This window comes from Struthio camelus, chromosome W (assembly GCF_040807025.1).
Source record: "Struthio camelus isolate bStrCam1 chromosome W, bStrCam1.hap1, whole genome shotgun sequence".
NCBI classification, from domain to species: domain Eukaryota; kingdom Metazoa; phylum Chordata; class Aves; order Struthioniformes; family Struthionidae; genus Struthio; species Struthio camelus.
The window spans coordinates 58,686,630-58,706,601 of NC_090981.1; the positions used below are offsets into that span (position 1 = coordinate 58,686,630).

At 58.1% G+C, this 19,972-nt stretch overlaps 1 protein-coding gene across 16 annotated transcripts in view; it reads right to left on the reverse strand.

The window, feature by feature from the left end:
- LOC138060821 (ciliary neurotrophic factor receptor subunit alpha) overlaps positions 1 to 19,972 on the reverse strand; it is a 238,380-nt gene that overhangs the window by 57,933 nt on the left and 160,475 nt on the right. For all 16 annotated transcript variants that reach the window (XM_068925725.1, XM_068925720.1, XM_068925722.1 and 13 more), the window contains one exon: positions 10,382 to 10,612. In XM_068925725.1, the coding sequence (XP_068781826.1) occupies positions 10,382 to 10,612 (231 nt within the window). The remainder of the gene's footprint in view (positions 1 to 10,381; positions 10,613 to 19,972) is intronic.

The window sequence follows — 19,972 nt, forward strand, 5'->3', positions numbered from 1 at the left end:
GAGGGAGCCTGCCCCCATTTGGTGCACGTTACCCTGGCAGGGGCTCCCTTTCTGCCCGCGTATGCTGCGTTTTTGCTGGGGGCAATGCTGCAGGTTTGCTGCTGAGGGGTGTGAGGCACCGAAGACCTCTGCAACACCCCCCTGCACCAGCGTGCTCCGGGTCCTCGCGGTCAGCAGGCTGGGGACACCGCTCGGGGCTTTGCAAGCGGGAGCAAATCCCCAGCACCTGTGCCCAGGCTGTTTATGTTGGAGCCCACGCACAGGCTGGAGCTGCAGATTCTTTGGAGAATTGCCTCCGCGCAAGCGCCGGAGAACAGCAGCTGCGCGCAGGGCCCCGGCGGGCTCCCTCCTGCAGGGGAGGCCTGGCTGGCGCAAACACCACCCACGCGCTCGACACCGCTCCAAGGCCGGCCAGCGCTTGCCCCCGGGACCCCTCTCGCCACCCTCCGCCCGAGAGCTGGAGGCCACCCGTCACGGGGCAAGAACGGGCCGTTTGCAGGGCTGCTGGAGAAGGCGTTTTGCAAAGCATCCCCTCCGAACACGATCGCTGGCTCCGCTCGCTTCCCGCCGGGCTGCTCAGCCCAGCTGCCCTGCGAGGAGCGCTAAATCCGGGTGGACGGAGCTGGTGGCATCGCATCGCTGGCTGGGTCCCCGCCGACGGACAGAGCCCGTGCGCAAAGTGCGGGCTCATGCTTCGCCAGGAGGGAAGGGGAACCGCTGCCGGCCGCTGCGCCAGGAGCAGAGGCGAAGTAATTCCACGTCGGCCGGCCACCCTCGGCCGAGGCCGGCTCGCTCGGCCGGGCGGCAGGAGGAGGAGGGGTGCAGGGGTCAAACGCAGACGGCGCCTGTTTGGTGAGACGCACCGGGCGCTGGCGCCGAGCACGAGGCAGAACTGTGCCCACGGCAGCCTGCAGCTCTCCGTGCAGGGACCCTCTCTCTGCAGAGCCACCACCTCTTTGCAGCGCAACCACAGGCACGTACGCACCCGGTACCTGTGGTCGTTCAAGTGCAACAGCGTCTTTTCTGCCGTCACCTTGCGCTCCCTGGAAGACGGAGACCGGCAGGCTCTGCCTCCCGCCCTGGCGCCCGCCAGCCCGCGCTGCCTGGTGCTGGAGCGGCAGCGCGGGGCCACCCCGCCTCGCGCGCGTGCGGCTGGGGGACCGCACGGGCGAACACGTGCGGGTGCTGCGGCACGCCTGCAGCGACGCACACGGATGTCCGGGCACCTCGCCACGTCCTGGGGCACCGACACGAGCGCAAAGACACCTGCGCGGCTGGATGCTCGAGCCTACGGCCAACACCACCTTTCTGCTTTCTTCCCTGGCATAAGGCGCTGCCTAAATGGACAAGCTCGAAAACGCAACCAAGAAAGAAGAACGGGGACTAAACCGCCGCGGCGGCTTGCAGACAGATCTGCTGCAAAGGCTGCAAGGGCACGGAGAACAGCGGCGAGAGCGCCGCGGTTTTACCACCGCCTGCTTGCCTTCTCAGAGATCGAAAGAGGGGCGAGACGGAGACCTCCTAACCGTGGCGGGGGCTGCGCCACTACATTCAGCTGCACGCAGCCCGGTTCGGCCCGGGTGCCAGGCAGCGGAGTTGCTCAACACACACCCTCCGGCGCGTCAAACCCCAGGCTGGCCCTCCTGCAGGAGACAGCAGGACGTGCGCTGAGTTGGGGCGTGCTCAGAGAAGCGCTGCGTAACGCTACGGGATGTAGCAAGTTAAAATACGCTGGGGCCAGGAGCGCTGAGCCAAAGCAGCCCGACACGAGCTGGAAGTCCAGCTGCACCGAGCAAAGACAAAAAGTGCCAAGGCTTCTGCTGCAGCTCCTCGCTTTCCTTGGCGCCGACCTCTTTGGGTGGCACAGCTGAGCGACCGCCTGGTCTCCAGAGACCGACGGCCGCGTTCATCTCCTCTTCCGGCACGTCCGGGCTCAGCTGCGCAGGAAATCCAACAGCCCCCGGGGACCGGCCCGAAGCCGCAGGCCTCCGGCAGGTCTGACCCCCCCTGCACCTCTCGCCGGGTGCGAACCGCAGCGCCGGGAGCGACACGCGCTCCGTGTGCGTGCCCCTCCGAGCGGACCCGCCTGCAGGCTCCAGCTCCTCCGGTCCCCCCGCCGCGAGCAGGACGTACTTTCCCCGAGGCGCTCGGCACGGCGGGTTCGCACGGTCCGCTCATTTTTGGCCAAGGGGCCTCGTCTCCTCCCTCCCCGCGCAGCGCTGGACCAGGCTGCGTCTGGTACCTGGCGAGCCCGCGGGGAAGGGACAAACGGGACGCCGTTAGCCACATCCCGCGCTTGGCAAGCCGCACCGAGCTCCCTTCGGTGCAGAGAAGACCTTCCTGGAGAGAGCGAGCTAGCAGCCGTCGCCCTAGGGACAGTATCATAAACCATTTTAATAAGGGATTTTGCTCTCCATCCCTTCCCCCCCCCCCCAGCATCCCAACTCAAGCAAACACGGTCTTGTTTAGTTGGCAGCAAACAACAAGGACCCCCAGGGAGCAGGGGAGGGGGAGAAAAGGGACATCTGTTTAGAGCATTTCTACTGCCTGGCTCTCCCAGGCTATTTCTATCTCTTCTTGTCAAAATTTATCAACTGCGTAATTGTTTAAACAGCATTAAAGCGCTTGGAGCAAGAGCAACTGGAAATTGTCCTGCAGTTGCCTCTGGTACCGATGCTGACAGCTCGGGAGGGGACGGGGGAGAGGAGGGATCCGTCGGGCATGGGAACCCGCTGACTCCGCTTCCGCAGGGGGACACACCACCCCGTCTTGCTAGCAGGAGAAAAACCATCTCGCTTCAGTCCCCGTGCCCTTCCCGGCTTTCCAGCCCCACGGTCCTCCTCCCTCTCCTCCGCTCCCCGCACGGACTTGCTGTTAGCGCACATTTCGTCTCCTAAACGATTTACAGCGGGCGCGCGGGCTCGCGACGCCGTAGCTAACGACAATGTCTTTCGCGCTGAAACACGCTGAATTCTGCTCGGCTCTGACCCCGGCCCCGGTGCGAGCGGCTCGCGGCCGGGACCCTGGCGGTACCCGCCGGCTAGGCGAGGGCTGCAGAAGCACCGGGGAAAGAGGAGGGTCCGTGAGCGCCTGGGCCACGCAGCGCGCCTTCGTGCCAGCGCCCCGGGAGCAGCCCAGGACGCGGCGCTGGGCGACGGCTGGCGGATGCCCTCGCTGCCCAGCTCTCCGCAGGCACTGGCGCGTGGGGCCGGCAACGGGCAGGACTTGGGTTTTTTTTTTTTTTCTTTCTTTCTTCCTTCCTTTTTTTTTTTTTTTTACACAAAAGACCCTGCCACGGCCATCCCGCTCGTGCCCGCGGGCGGAAAGGGAAAAACAGCATCGGCAAGCGGGGCGGCAGCCGCGCTCCCGTCCTTCCCTTCCCAGCGCCGCCAGAAAGCGGGGACCCACCGCCGGCGGGCGCCAGGAGGCTCGTGCCAAATATTTTGGTGAGGGATGCTTAGGAAAGGCCGAGACAAAACCCTTCCCGGCGCGGAGGCCGGCGTCCCCGAGCGGCGGCGGCGGCGGCAGGCTCTCTGCCCCGGCTGGCCGCGGACTGCCGCCAGCGCGGCGGGGGAGCAGGGGCTGGGGGAAGCTGTTTAGACTGCGCTCAGGCTTCGTTAACAACCAGGCTGTTTTTGTCACGTTAAGGAGGATAAACAAGCCTGCCGAGTGCTGAGGTCCAGCGGGGACAGGGGGACGGGGGCGCGCCGTCCCGCACGCAGCCCGCCGTGCTTGGTGCCCGTGCAAGGACGGGGCGGGCTGCTGAGCCGGCCAGCGGTCGCCGCGTCCCCAAACCCCTTTTTCCTCTTCTCCGCCCGTGCCGTAGCTGTGGGCACGGGGCGGCTTGGCTCTGCCTTCAAGCCCGGTCCCACGAGCCGGAGCCCCCGTGCGGGGAGGGGAAGCGCGAGCGTTGGGCAGAGCTGGCTGAGAACCTTCAAACTCGTTTCACGTGTCGGTCCAAAGCCCAGCGTTTCCAGGCAAGAAGGGGCACTCTTGGGTGCCAGCACAAGACGCGCGCAGAGGAAAGCTGGGTGCTAGGAGGGAGCAGCAGGTTGGGTGCCTGCAGTGGGCAGCAGAGGCCGGGCAACGAGGGCAACAAAGCACGCGAATCGTGCTCCCCGGAGCAGCGGCAGCCTCTCCGTCCCTCGGTGCCCTCGTGCCCTTCCCCAGGCCGCGGGCTGCAGCGGGCTGCAGCGCGAGGGCAAGCCCCTCCGGGCGCCACGCTCCCTTGCCGCCGGACCCGAGAGATGCCGCGTGCCGCAGGGCTCGCGCCGAGCCCCCGCTGCCGGCACGCTCGCCATGAGCCCTCAGCTCCCGGCGGAAGCAGGGAGAGCGGCGAAGGGGGGGCTGCCGGCATGGGCGAGGGGATGTTTGTATTGTTTGTGACGCTGGCTGCCCCAGATTATCGTGTTTTACGCAGCGAGCCAAAGAAGCATCACTCTGCTATGCTGCAGCTGGGCAGCGTGCCGAGCCCTGCAAGGGGAAGGGAGGCAGGAAGGCGGCGGGCGCCTGCGTGGGTGCGTGGGTGCACGGGTACGTGGGAGCATGGGTGCGTGGGTGCATGGGAGCATGGGTGCGTGGGTGCATGGGTGCACGGGTGTGCAGGTGCAGGGGTGCGTGGGTACATGGGTGTGCGGGTGCAGGGGTGCGTGGGTACATGGGTGTGCGGGTGCATGGCTGTGTGGGTGCATGGGTGCATGGGTGTGTGGGTGCGCGCAGGCAGGGGCACTGCTCCGTGCGGCTGCTCCCGCCGGGAGCCGGCAGCGTGCATCCTGCGGGACAGGGCGGAAAGGTCGCCGGCTGCCTTCAAACATGTTTGTTTTTCTACTCCAGCTCCTAATTCGATTAGAACTAATTGCATCTGGGAGCGTGGTTGGGGTTTTTTCGGTGGGGTTTTTCTTTCCTTCTGTCTTTTTTTTTTTTTTTTGCCTTCTCCTTAAAAAGCTGGGATTTTCAATTTGCATATCGTTACCCAGCACGCTTTTCCAGCTCCCAGCAGGGCCGAGACCCAAAATCGGGGCAGCAAAGTCCGCGCGTCGAGTTTTTCCTAGCCCCAAACAAACAGCTAGGGAGGAAAAGGCAGAGCGCGGCCAGCCTGTGCGCCCCGTGAACCAAAGCGGGATTGAGGTTAATGAGGCACCGTCCTAATCCAATCAACCCGATTTGCAATACCCCCTTCCCCGCGGCTTTCCGGGGAGCTGGGGGCGGGGGGGTCACGCTCGTCCCTTTCTGCCACCTCCCGGGGAGGCCACGGGGCTGCCACGATGCTCCGGGGCCGGGACCGCCCGCGGTCATCCCACCGGCCCAGCCGCCAGGGCCGCGGCAGGAGCATCCGCCACGTTCAGGTGGTGCCAGATCCCCCAGGGTTGGACCGTGAGCGACCACGTGCTTAAATTTGCACCGTCCCTTTGTTTGGGCCATCCCTTTGTTTGCACCGTCCCGGCCTGGTTTTGATCCTGGCTAACTTAGTCCTGCCCCCAACATCGCTTGGGCACGGTCTTGGGGTCGGCGTTGGCCGGGAGGCCGGAGGGATGCAGCCGCCCCGCGCTGCTCCCTGCCTGTTGGCCCCGGTGCCAGGGAACGGTCCCGGCCGTGTTTAACTTACTGGTCTAGAAATAGCCTCGGTTTACACAGCTTTGCAAAGGGATTGGCTAAATTCACGGAGGGAAAAAAATCCATCAGAGGGCTTTTGCAAAACAGGCCCCGCGCCACGAACCGCCGGACGAGAGCGTAGTGGGCAGGAAAATATCCGCACGCCCTTATCCCGCGCCTCCTTCAGCATCCGCCGGGGCCGGGCGCTGCTCCGACCCGGTGCACGTGCCTCGCCGCCCCACAGGCGTCCCCCAGCCTGCCGTCCCCCGTCCCGGTGTCGGGCTGGGGAGCCGGGGCTGCGCGTCGGGAGCGGGGTGGGGGGGGTGTTACCTTCCTCCGTGTTTCTCCTTTTCCGGATGGGCGCAAAAAGGAGCCAAGCGAGCAAAAAGAGACGTAAGCAGCGGTGCAAGCCCCCCGTGGCAGCTGGAGCCCAGCTGGGAGGAAAGGGACTTCCAAGGCCGCCGAGAGGGAGGCTCTGGTTATTTATCAGCGGCCGCTGTTTGATCGCTTGCTAACCAGGCCAGGGGCCACACGCTCGGGCTCTGCGGGCCTCCCCGCTCACATGTGCTTGCTGCTGCTTCGCCCCTTCCCGCCTCCCCAAACTCTGCTTTGGCTTTGTTTGATTTTCTGCTAATTTGCTTGTTTTTCCATGCCGTTCTCCGTCAAACCGCATGTTTTTCCCCCAGGGCGGGAGGCGGCGGGGGGAGGCCGGCGCCGAGCCCCGGGTGGTGGGGTGCAAGGCAGCTGGGGCAAGCACGGGGACCAGCGGCTTGGGGAGAGGCGGGCGGACGGCAGCAGGAGGACGGACACCCGCCCCGGCTGGCTGCCTCCCTCCTTGCTTTGCGCGCGAGGCCCTCCCGGCTCCCACGTGCGCTCTCCGGCTTCTGGCAGCCTTTCCGCCGCGCCGTTTCCACCCCTCTCTGGCCCATTAGCAGTATTTTTATAACATTCGGTAATGCACGGAGCCGCGTGCCAAACCTCCAGAGCGCGTTATTTCCCAACGCCTTTGCTGGGTCCGGCCCCCCCCGGGCCCTCGTGTTTCCCGACGCGCGAGCGCTGAGCCTGCGCTCAGGGCGCTCGCTCCCAGGAGGCGGCGATACGGGAGCCTAAACCGATTTTCCTCCCGCGGGCCGGCTACGCCAAACTCTCCGAAGGTCGGCAACGCTCTCGTTTCCACCCGCCCTCCATCCCCGGCCGCATGACCCCGTTTCCCTCCCCTGCCAACGTTGCCCTCCGGCTCCCGCAGCGCTCCTCCCTGCTGCGTGCTCAGCCCCCTCTTTCTCCCAAATTGCTTATAGAGGCACCCGAGCCTCGCAGCCTCCCTTTTGCTAAGGCTGAACAAGCCGGCGAGCCCTGAGAGCCTGCACCGCTGCAGGCAACGCAGGGGCCAAAGACTCGGGCGACTGAGCCCCATTTCGAGTGAGCCGAAGGGCCGCCCGCGCTGCCCCACGGACGCTGCGCTGGGAGCCAGGACACGCGGCCCACGCGGAGGAGCGTCGCTCCGGCTGCTGAGTCCCACCTGGAGGTCCAGCTAAGCTACTGGTGTCCTCCCCGTCCCTTTAACCACCCTGACCAGAGGCCCTAGCGTGCTTTTTGCCTCTTGCCCCGCCGCGTTTCATCCCAGCCCTTCCAGGATGAAATTCCCACCCTGGGAACCGCAGGGTCACCTTCCAGCCACCGGCACGTCTCCTCCTTCTGGGCCAGAGCCATCGCGGAAAGCGCTGCTGAGCCTGGTCCGAAGGCTGATGTCTAAGCTCTCCCCCTCCCTCCCACCAGCCAGCCAGCTCCCCTTTCAGCACAATTTGATCCCCCTTTAGCCATTTCCTAAGCCATGTTCCAATTCTCATACTAATCCACATTTTCTCTGGTTTAACTCATAATTTCCCATGTGGCATCATAACAAATACTTCACTGAAGTCAAGACAGATTACATCTACTGCATTTCTGGGCCTAGGAAATCAGTTCCCTTATCAAAGAAAGCTATCAGGTTAATCTGGTGTGATATATCTCTGGCAAGTCCCAGTTATATTTTCTCCTATTTTCCATTTGTCTCCACGTCTTTAATTGTTCTTTCTTCCAAGCGCGCTCCGCGGCCCCACTGGGCTGTTGGGTCAGACTGTTTCATTGGGTTTTTTACTCTTTCTAAGTGCAGGAGATACGCTGGCTATCCCCATGTCACTGGGTACTGCCAATGACCTGTCAGTCACTAATGAACCTTGCTAATGAACAGGGGATTTCCACACCCCGACCCAGCAGTAGTCTGGGGATGACGTAGCCCCCAGGACTTCGACACACCGTATTCTTTGACTTTGCATCCACTGCAGAGGACCAGTCTTCAGGTTTTATCCTCCTTCCATATCGCAATTCAGAACGGACAGTGTTCATTTAGTCTTGGGGCTCTGCCGAGATTACCTTTAATCTCCCCTTAAACCTTGCTGCATAGCCAGCTCAGCTCTTCTCTTCTTGTTTTCTCTTTATTTATATAGCTAAAACCCCTTTTAATTTCCTCTGTAAGGTCTAGCTCAGCTTGACTTCTGGCAGTGCTCCCTTTATCCCTGCACTCTCTGACCCCCAAGATGTAGCTTTCTTTGCTAATTGACACCTTTTCCCATTCCTCGCCGGCTCTCGGCTCGCTCCTAATATCCTTCTTGCGGCAGCGGCTCGTCCGGGCGCTGGCCTCCTTCCCTACCGTTCCTCCCCACCTCGCTTGGGGCGCACGTTCCAGGTACCGTCTGCGTCTTTTATTTAACAAGATCCCCAGCACTTCTCTTCACACTCAAGCCCCAGCACTTCGGTCCAGCTGATTTCATTAACTTAGTCTTACGGTTTCTCAGTTTGCCCCTGTGAGACTGGAAAACGCAGCTACAGGCCTGTTTTTGTCTAGCATCCCGTTCAATTTAAATGCAAGGAGTCCAAGATCCTCCCAGCCCCGGGTGCTCCTGTGCAAGCTCTCGCTGCTCCCCAATGCCCAGTCTAACGCTGCACCTCGGTCTGGCTTGGCAGGGAAATGCTGCGATAGATGGACCTTAATGGTGCCCCCGAATATCAAGACCTGAGGCTATTTCTCTCCCAGGTATTGGCAAGTTGACAGCATCCTCTTTCTGAATCCCCTTTCCTTGCTTTGGTGGCCAGGAGAAAACTCACAGCTCTCTCCCCACGAAAACAAGCCACCGTGGGCCTGTGAGCAGCTGGTCACCATCCCCTCTGGGAAAAAGGGTCCATCGGAGCCCGCTGCCAGCCCCGCTCCTCCGTCACGGCACCGCACGCCTCCAGGGTAATCAATCACGCACCGGAGAGACGGGAGGGGGGAAGCAGGCAGGGGCTGTGGAGCTGGGAAAAGAAACCTCATGGAGAACATTACATTAAAATCCAGGCAATTAAATTAATTACCACTAAAAGCGCCTCACCTGATTAGTTCCTTGCATACTTAATTGCATTAACAACACCGGGCATTCACTTATTTATTTATCACTCACTCCTCCTGGGCTCATGGCCCCTGCAGCGTCCGAGCATGCCCTGAGCTCGGGTGGAGGGGGCTACAAGCAGCCAGCAAACGGGAACACGCTGTAATAGGAAACAGCAGGATTTCGGCTCTAACGCTGAGCAATCCCCCCGGGTCCCCAAGCGGATTGACAGGGATTACTATTAGCGAGGTGCTTAGCAGATGTAAGAGCCATTGCAAAGTCACGGCAGTGCCACAGCTGCACAGGAGATGGTTGGAGGCTGCAGCCCCCCTTCCCCTGGCTTCCTCCCTGTCGGGGCTGCAGCCTGCCTCTCAGCGTGCTTCCCGGCTTCTTCCAGCGGTGGCCGGCGGCACCCTTTCCCCTCGGCCCCAGCGCTGCCTTCCCTCCCCACCGAGGGAGCATCCCTGAGCCTTGGATTTCTTCCTTTCGACCTACAGGTGTGCAGAGCCCTTCTTGTCCCAGCTGCAGGGCTTAGGCGGGCTCTGGGAGGACTTCTAGCCCTCCCCCTGGACCATGGGGCTGTGATAGAAATGCCATGCTGGCACTGGTGTACCGTGAGCTGGTGGAGGGGAGACAAAGTGCAGAGAAAAGATCTACCGTGTACCCCAAATCTGGGCCAGCACAGCCTAGATGACACACACCTGAGGGGTTCCTGGCTGCTACCTCGCAGCATCCTCCAAAACAGTCGCTGTCTCATAGACAGAAACGTTGTCTGGTGCTTCCAGACACCCACAGCTATCAGTTACAGACATTGCACTGCAAAATACATGGTTGCTATCAGTTATACAAACACAGCATCCTACGAAATACACAGTTGCTATCAGCTATTGGCATTGTGTGAAATGTAGCACCACTCTTATCTTCCCTGCCGAAATCTGTGAATCAGCACATCTCTCACTTAAAACATGCAGAATCTGGTGAAATAGCAGCTCTCGTCCAACGCACGTACCCAGAACGTCCCGCAAAACACAGAGCAACTTCCACCACGTTTTGGCTGTTCCCCTGACACAACTGTGCTGCAGCAAGCAAACATAGCCAGAACTCTTCCTCCTCGGCTGCAGTCCTCCTTTTATGACATCCCTTCCCAAAATGTTCCTGGGCTACCATTTAATCTACCAGCTTTGATGCAAAGTTTGGGGCACGAGGTGCTGATTCCAGCATCAAGCTGCTGGGATTAATATGGCATGGGGAGCTCATACTGGGGAGTGGAGCAGGCTACCGTACGGCTACCAAGGACGGTATAGGGCCTGCGACGGGTCGGTACGGGAGCAGAGAGCAGGGCTCTGTCCCACAGTCCCCTCCATGTCACACGCCTGGGTACTCACTTCCCACCCTCAGGTAGGTCTGGTATTTGAGGTGCCAGGAGGAGCCTTCGTAGCAGGAGTACTGGCCGCTCTGTGTGAGGTCGACGTTCCTCAGGACCAGGTACGACCCATTCAGGTGGGACTCGTCGATGTCGGTGCCGTTGGCCGTCCAGGTCACAGCTGCATCCCAGTCCATGGACCCACACTTCATGGTCACGTCTGCGCCTACCCGCTCGTACTGGATGTGGCTGTCTGTGGAGGCAGAAGAGGAGAAAACCAGGTGAGTTCAGAGCCCTGTGGGCAGAGCAAAGACCCCATGGCTACCGTGCAGGAAGGCTCTTAATATGGCTTGTACAGCAAATGAGGGAAGGACTGGGGCATGGACTGATGCCATGCTGGTGGCTAGAAAAGCCCAAGTTCCCCTCCTGGCTTCGACAATGCTTTGCTCTGCCATTAGATCGGAGTGGACCAGCCCTCAAGGACCAGTGGACCAGGACTCATAGAGCACATCTGTCTTGTAGGATGCTTTCCTCTAACTTTTGCCTTGGAGGAGACATGTAAGGAGACAGCACGGCCAGATGTTCACACCAGCAAGCCATTGCTGCTCCCGCATCCTCATGGCTTGCTGGCGGATGCAAACCCAAAGGCCAAATACACACCTCAGAAACTAACTCCCAATCCACCTTTCCCACATTCCTTTGCATTGCCAGCAAGGAAACAATGAACAAAGGACTTTCTCCACCAGGAACGTCTCCTTCACCCTTCAGCCCTGGGGCACACACAAACCTCGGGGCAGCAGGAAACCGTAACAGGAAAAGGGACGGCAAAAAGAGAACGCCGTGAGGAAGAGCCCCTGCTCCGTGCAGCCCGTGCCGCAGCCCGGCGCGGGGAGCGCGCTTCCCCTGCCAGCACATCTCACAGGGACTGCCCCGTGGCAGAGCAGGGGCGGTATCCGACTACTCCCTACCGGTTCCACGCAGCAGCTCAGGGAGCTCCTGAGGGCTTTCGCCACACTAGTGACTCTGCGGGTGCCAGGCGTGCTTGTGCTCAGCCTCCCCAGCGCTGTACGCACAGAGAAAGGGGGGGCGGTTGCAACAGCACGGGACAGTCTGGACAAACCCACTACGTTAAAATGAGGTGCGGGGTGTGATCCCCTACATCCCCAGCAAAAATCTCCTCTCAGCCCACATGTGCTGCGGTCCGGCATGCTGCTTTCCTGGCCCCGTGTTGCTAGCTGGAGTGGTGGGAGGCAGCTCACGTGCCCGAGACAGCTATAGCTCAGCCATGGCCAGGCAGAGCTGACAAGCAAAGAGGTGACAGAGCCCCAGGACTTGTCACAAGCAAACCTGAGTTATTTACTAGAGGAGGCAGGAAGCAGGCAGCTGCCCTTGCAATTCTCTCCCTAGGAAATCAGGTGGGAGGACAGCAACCTAGCCGCGTTGCGCTTTGGAAAGGGGCGGCTGCTCATTGCGTGCTATGCTGTTTATCTCCCTGCCCGACTTTTCTTCTTGCTCTACAATAACATGATGCCTTGCTGAGCCATTTGATTTAGCATCGTGCAAGTGGGGCAATACAGCTCATTGGGCACCAGCTGCCTAATTGAATTTTTTCAGGTTTCCGGACGGGAGCTCGCGCTGGCATTCATTAATGATCCCTAGCAATTGAATCTTTCCCACGTTGCCACACCGGCCGTGCTGGGCTGTGTGTGGCAAGGGTGGGACCGTACATGTGTGTGACACGGGGCGAAGCAGGACACAGGGATCGGCAGGGGGTGAGCCGCAGCAGCGTGCCGTCTGGCGCAGGGAGGCGGGCACACGCGCGTGTTTACAGATGTTTGTGTTTTTACGCGTGTGCAGTCGGGACAGGGCTGCTAATTGAATAGGGGCAGCATGTGTCGGTCACACATGAAGGCGTTGGAGGAGAGAATAGGGCTGGGATGGATATGCATGTGTGTGCGAGTGGGCACAGCAGGCTGCTGCTGCAGCAGGCGCAGGGCAGGAGTGTGCAACAGCGACAGTGTGTTCAAGTCTTCGAGGGAGGCGGTGTGCACAGACAAGGGCTGCTCAGTTCTTAAAATACACCTGGGTTGCCAAAATGCTTTTGACAAGGTCCCTCGCTAAAAGCTCCCCAAGGAAATCAAGCAGCCATGAAATACGAGGAACGTCCTTGTGAGGATCTATAGCAGGGAAAGGTCAGGAAACCAAAGGTAAGAATAAACGGTCAGTCTGCATGGTGGAAGACGTCACCGGTGAAGTTCAACAGAGATCAGAGGTGGAGCCTGTGCTGCCAAGCATGTTCATGACTGATGGAGAAAATGGGGTTAGCTAGTCAGAGGTGACAGCATGCTGCTGATGCCATTAGGGCAGTAAAATTAAAGCTGGGTGCAAAAGCATTGCACACGGACATCACGGTACAGACCGGCTCTGTGTCAACAAATGGATGCACTCGGGGAAAAACAAGCCTTGCTTTCCCTACGCAGGCACAGACTCCAAATTACCTGCAGCCTCCATGGAAACCTATCTTGGAGTTATTGCACACACGTCCCTGAAAACCTCAGCTCGGTGGCAAACAAAAACACAAACCTAACATTAGGAATTATGAAGAAAGGAATAGAGAACAGAATGGAAAACATTGTACTCTCAAAGCTGCACACAAATCTGTCCCTGTGCCAGCAAGAATACAGTTCTGCTGAAAATGGAGCTGAGAAAGGAAACGTGGTGGATCAAAGGTTGGAAGTAGCCCCTGTGTAAGGAATGACTTAACAGACTCAAGCTCTTCATCCTGAAAAAGAGAAAACCGAGTGGAGATGTGATAGAGATCTAAGCAACGATGAATGACATGGGGAGGATGAATAGGGAATGACGGCTTGCTCTTTCTCCTAATACAATAATTAAGGGGTAGCAAATGAAATTATCAGGCAGCAGGTTTAAAACAAGCAGAAGGAAGTATTTTTTCACACAATGTGTAATTAAATTACAGGAACCCATGTCCATCAGTTGCTGCGGACGTCAAAAGTTTTGGGGAAAAAAGCGATTACATGAATGCAGAGCGGAAGACTCCACCAAGGGCTGTAAAACACGGAACTGCCCCAGTGAACCTGGGAAGGCTGCAGGCGGCCGAAGGCAGGGAGGGACGGGAGAGGCACCACCCCGTGCTCGTCTTGCTCTCTTTTCTCTTTCTCTTTGGGTCCTGCTGGGAGGTGGGACCAAGGGCTAACTGGGCCCTTGGGCTGGCACGATACAACCACTGTTATGTCCTGCATGAAACCCCATAGTCCGAGTCGACCTGTGAAGGAGAGAGTCCCAAGGTCGCGGTTACATCAGGATGGCCAGGCTAGGAGCCCAGATGGGGCTGACCCTGGAAAAAGCCCTGGCAGGCCTGATGCCTCCTACAGACCCCTTCAAAGCAGTCATAACCAGATTGGACTGGTGAACATTTCCAGCCCAGCGGGCCACGCTCTGTGCCACATCAGGTCGCCTATTCCTGACTGGGAAATAGCATCTTTGGGGATGCTCTCCCTGCTGGGAATGGGATGCTGAGAACAGAGGGTGGATCATGGCTGTAGCTCAGGCCACACAGCTGGTGAGATGTCTCCGGAGTGTCTCAGACACTGGCCAAGGATGGGAACCTCTGAGAGACCGTGCTGATCAGAAAACTGTATTTCAGCTAGTCTTAGAAGAGCTTACATCCTATAGTGACAGGCATAAAGAAGGAAGCACATCCAAACTGAGGAGTCCATATACAAAGCTGGAGAGGGCCTAGATACACAGACAGATAGGCAGAAGTGTGGAAGAAGATGGATGGGTGGATGAGGAATAAACAAATGTGTATGCCTGTAGACAGATGGACAGCTGGTTGGCACAGATGGGATGGAGAAAAGTGTATGAAGATGCAAGGATGGATATCTACGCAAGTGGACGGATGGGTGGATGGATGAGTGCATATGGGGACTGGAGAAATGTGTGTGAGGATGGAGGGATAAGTGTCTAAGCAGATGGCTGGCTGGCTGTGTACGTGGATGGATGGATAGGTGGATGGATGGATGGATGGATGGATAGATGGCTGTGTGGATGGGTGGCTGGTTGTGCATGTCAGTGGATGGCTGGATGGTTTGCTGTTCAAATGGCTGTGGAGATGGATGGATGGACAGATGGATAGGCAGATGGGAAGATAGATAGAGACAGCAGATCCAAAGGATGAGTCCCAGCAACTTATTCAAGTTCTCCTCTAATCACTTCTACAGCATCAAGTAAAAACATTTTCTCTTCCCCTTTCCTCGGCACACAAAAAGTAGCTGCCTCCCCTTTCCTTATTCCCAGAGACTTGCTGGGCAGAGCAGGAGGAGACGTTGCGTCACCTGCCAGCCTTGCAGGGAGAAAGACTCTTTGCAGTGATGGACCAGAGACCTGCGTGCTCTGCCTGGCCCCTCCCTGGGCGGTGTCCGGTCCCTGGAGAATGTTTGGGGGCAGGGGAAAGGCTCAGAGGTGCCCAACTCTGCTTCTCAGGGCTGAGGCTGAGAGCTTGACTGCAGCTGGTGACTGCAGGAATGAGCTGGGGAAGGGGGAAAAGGCACCTTGAATTACTTCCTACTTGTCCCTAAATACAGTGCAAACACACTGGCATTCATCCAGGAGGGCTGGGGGAGCCATTCCTGGAAGACAGGTCCTTGAAAGCAATGCTCTTTTCCAAGGCAATGATTTAAGGCCCCTGACAAAGGAGAAACCCAAAGCACAGCTTTGGAGCAGCCGTTTCTCTCTGCCGGGTCTGCTCAGGCTCGTAAAGGGGCCAGGCCAGGTCTCTGCATCCTTCCAGTCCCGTGCCGGGTGCTGGAGTCGCATCCAGATGTACTGCCACACGAATGCACAGCAGCCCCCTTGGCAGGAGCGTCCCCGCGGGCTGGCAAAGGGGCATGCCGCACTCCTCCAGCAGTCACCCCCTTTGCCACGGGAAGGGGTATCACCAGGCCAGCTTCCCTCAGCACACTGGAGCAGCCTGCATGCACCGAGCGCAGGTCTGCCAACTCTATGATTGCCAGCTCTGCTTTGGGCTGGGGATGAGGAAGGGATGCCAGAGCCTTTACCAGGACCTTCCATTTCTCTGCAGACTGGGTACTGTGTGGGCTGGACTGCACTCTGGCCCACCTGGAGACACATGGTTCCCTCAAGTAGGGTGGGCAGGTAAGTTTGTTCCCCCTCTCTGGCACTGCTCGACACTGCTGCCATGTGGGACTGATGGTGCCTGTGCTGCAGAGCCCACCATACAGAATGGGCATCGAGCCATGGCGTGTGGCAAGACAAAGGCCAACAGCCGTAAGCTGCAGCTCAGGAGGTTCAAGTTGGACATTAAGGAAAACAACTTCTCCAGGAAGTTGGTGCAGCCCTGGGACTGGTAGCCAGAGAGTTGGGGGATCTCCATCCCTGGTGATTGTCAAAGATCTGTTAGACAAGGTCACAGCCGATTTGATCTACTTTTCTGTAGTGGGAGGTTGGACTAGAGACCTCCAAAGATCCCTTCCCACTCCTGTGATCATCTGCTCAATGAGATCCTTAGAGACGGTGCCCTGCCCTTACAGCTCCCCTGCTTTTCCAGTGCATGATGGTCTTTGAGTCGGGTCACAGCATGAAGGTGAAGCGCATGATGAAGAGGTTGCAATGCTGCGCCTCAACCAGCAACATGCTTCTGAGCATCCAACCCCACCACACACCACATCCTCTGTGGCAACGCAGCACCCCCGCCAGGCACAGCACAGTTGATGACATAAAATCTTAAAGCTGGAGAGGAGCCATGCTGGTACATATTGAGTTGCAGAAATTACAGCTTTACCCTCAGCTGAGGAAAGAGGGGGAGCTGACGGTGGGACAGCCCCATGCAGCTCCCAGCTGGCCAGCGTGGGGCCGCTCGGCGAAAGGGGTAAAAGGAGCTGTAATGGGACAGTGGCATTGCAACAGCAAGCCATGAGTTTCTTTGCTCCACTCCTAAAGAAGTCGAGTGACAGCCTGATAACATGATCTGTATGACAGCAAAGCAGCGGAGACCAGAGAGAAAGTGAGATCAATGCTGGGGCAGTCAGTGGCCTTTTCAGAGACACTGAGAAGATGAGATGAGATGGTTGGGACGTGGGGCCTGTGGGAATGCATTCAACACTTCCCAGATTCACCCTGCTAATCTGGAGCTCCTCAACTGAATCCATCCTCATTTTTTCTTCTTAATGATTCTAGACCTGCTTGGAGACTGCAAGGATGTCACATGGAAAGCCTGCAAATGGGCTGCCCTAGCACATAAAGCCAGGGAAAGGAGCCTGCCCACACCAGCAAAACTCTCTCTCAGGACACAGTGCAGGCATCATGGAGGCATGGCATGCCTGATGTGCTCGGTAGTGAATTCCAGGAAGAGATAAGTGTCACAAGGCCTCTTCGAGGTAAGCTCATTTCCCAGGCATGAAGCAGCATGCCAGGTCCTGCAAAGCAGTTCTTGGTTTTGCATTGCAGTGGGACAGGGGTGTTGAGCAGAGCTCCTCCAAGCAGGATCTGTCAGGATTAACCCCACCAGCTGCACCAAGCACAGTCACCTCTCTCCCATCCTCACTATCTGATATCAGACACTACAGAGCAGCTGGTGTAGCACTGCTCAGCCAAATGCCCAGGCTCCAGGCCCAGCTGTAGGGTATCATCACCCAGGTGTGGGCTTTTTGAGCTCAGCCCAACAGACAGGAAGGCTGCCCTATTGCATGAGAGGTGCAAACACATGCATAGCCACAACAACGTGCAGAAGCTTCACTTCAGCAGCCGGTAAAGACAACAACGCAGCAGCTAGAAGGATGAGGAGTTCAGCACAAACACATAAACCCGAGCGTGATCCTACTCCGCCAGCCCAGAGCAGACCTTGCTCTCCAGCAGGCAGGTGCCACTGCTGCAGGTGAGCATGAATGATGGAAACCACAGCACCAGCATCTCTGCTCACCTCTTTGCCTCTGCACCAGCTGAGGCACCCAGCCCTCTGCACTCAGCCGTGTCCCATGGCACAGCCCTCCTCGGGACCCACGCAGCCCCCCGTGCGGCCCCAAGGTCTGCCCAAGGGGCTCCTCTGAGCAGCGAGCGGAGGAAGCCAGAGAGGCCGGTCGGCATTCCTCGCACGGGCCCCCGCCGCAGTTTACAACTGTTCTCTGCAGGGCCCGCGCACCTCTGCCCAAATACACCTGGGGTTTACGGCCAGCGGGGAACATGGGCAAGGGGAAGGCACTGAAACATGTTTTGGGGATGGAGACAAGCACTCTGCAGCGGTGCCAGCAGCACCAACTGCACTATTCTCCTCTGTGGGGTGCACAGCCCCTGGCTCTGCCCCTCTTTTACAGGTGGGGAAACTGAGGCACCGAGAAAGGATATATTGCCCCTTTTCTCCCCTGTCTCCTGTCTCATCCAACAGGATGTGGAACAGTTCTGTAGCGGGATGGAGAAGCGCATTGATGCCATCTGACATAGGGGCCTGTATATTACCCTTGTTAGCCTACGTACCTCCCTCCTGGAGCTAAACGACTAGCCCCAAGTAATAATCTCAGTCGCTAATTAGATCTCTGTGCATGCATTCATAAATAACACATTTAATATTTACACAGTGCCAGGGGTATGGCGTGAGCTTTCCAAGCAGATGAACCGGCGAGGTCTCCAGCCCCGCAACTTCCCGTTCTAAATGAGATCAATAACAAAAAAAGAGCAAGGAGCCCTGAAGGATGGGGAGGGAGAGGGGAAAAGAGCCCGGCCAACGCCAGGAGGGAAAGACAGCTCTCGGGAGAGAGGAGGAGATCCCCACCTCAGCCAGCTGACGTTGCAAGAGCTGCAAGATCCGCTGCTCGGGTCTGTCACCAGGCTGCCGCGTCCTCGCAGCTATTCCTTGCTCAGTTGTGTCGGTGCCCACGGAGACACCCTGGCCATCTCCCCTCACTCCTCCTGCTTTCCATCTGCATGTTCACGGTCCCAGGATCTTCCCTTCTTGAGATGAATCATCCTTCAGCATTGAAGAGAGTTTCCTGACGCTGGCTTCCCAAAGAACACCTTGTTCGTGACTTCATCGCATCTATTCCCTCCTGCATTGCTTGGTCTCTGCATAGTGTCCGTTGCCAGCAGAAGGAATTTCGTGCTAAAGGAGGCAGTTCTTCCACAAGTGATTTAAAATTAAATATATCTTTGCAAGGAAACAAGCGTAATTAAGTGTCGTCGATGTAGCCAAAGATATGGACTGCTCCAAGTTAATTTTGTCCATTAATGAAGAACTGCAGCAAGCGAAGGCTGCGTTTGTTTGCTCTACTTTGGTAAATCCTTGGAGTCAGCAGCTTTGCTCTCTTGACAAGAAAAAATAATTAGCAAGAAATTTTAATCAAGGAATAACAGATGGGTGCTACAGGACTTGTACCTAATCACTCCACGACAGCCTGGAAGCAGATCTCGGTTTACTTCAGCAGAGCTGTGGAGGATGCACTTTCTCTCTCCGACATGGTAGGGCACGTGCTCAGAGGCTCACGGCAGGCTCAAGGCAGCCGAGCCTCTTCTCTCAACCTGCACGTGGCTATGAAGTGCTCTCTGAAGAGGCACAGCAAAGCCACGCTGACCGCCGAGGAAGCTCTCTTCAGGCTTTCCAGCTAGTACAAACTCACAGCACCTCTCCGCAGCCCAAGGGCAACACTGAACGCACCTCCGGCTGCAGCTGCAGGAGACTGCATGCCCATGAAACCTGGCTGGGGACGTCCCTGGGGCAAGTGGAGTAAAAGCGAGGAGAGCCCCTGGTGGCAGACAGCGAAGGGGCGAACTCATGACTTCCCCTCTCAGCTGCTGGTACAGAGCCGGGGCTGAGCTGGGAAACCCTTGCCTGCTTCTGCTTGCGAAACGCCTCTCTACCGTGAACCTCTCGTGCTTTATTTGGGCGTCAGGGGTTAGATGACACTGCTGCTTCTCCAGGCGGTGCAGGCAGGTATCGTGGAGGAGAGCATGGCAAGAGCCCTGCGTTTTGGTGGCACCTTGGTCCGCTGCCCCAGGCCACGTCGACTCTGCGTCAGCGTGGCTGCCTGCATTTATCCCTCCGCTGAGCTCGGAGGCCGAGTGACTGAGGCTGGGCCGGTGTCCTCCTTCCGCGCGGGGCCCCGCTACTCCTCGTGCAAGGGTGGGTGGACGTTGGGGTCAGCCTGTCTCCAGGGGCAACGGTGCTGGGATGCAAAGGGAGGGTCTGTACGTCCTGGGGGTGTCTGCCTGGAGCATCCTTTCAGCTGCTCTTCCTGCAGGGCTCGTCTCTCGGCCTTCCCTGATCTGATTTAACAGATACTGGGATGCATCTGTGCCCTACAGTGTATTTTAGCAGTGGAGGAAGCAAAGCCATGTCAAAGACGTAGCAGTGGCAGGCGCCTCCGTGAGCCTTTTAGCTGCTTGGCTGGAAGACACTGACGCTTCTTCCATGAAACTTAAAGCAATATCTTTTGGGATTTTTCTGGAGATGAAGGGACGCTTTCGCAATCAGATAGACCATTGTCACAAATGATAGGCCACTCCACACACTCCCTCCTCTTCCCAATAGCTCTTATATAACTCTTGGGCTTAATAGCTGCTCTCAGCACCTCGGTCTGGCAGA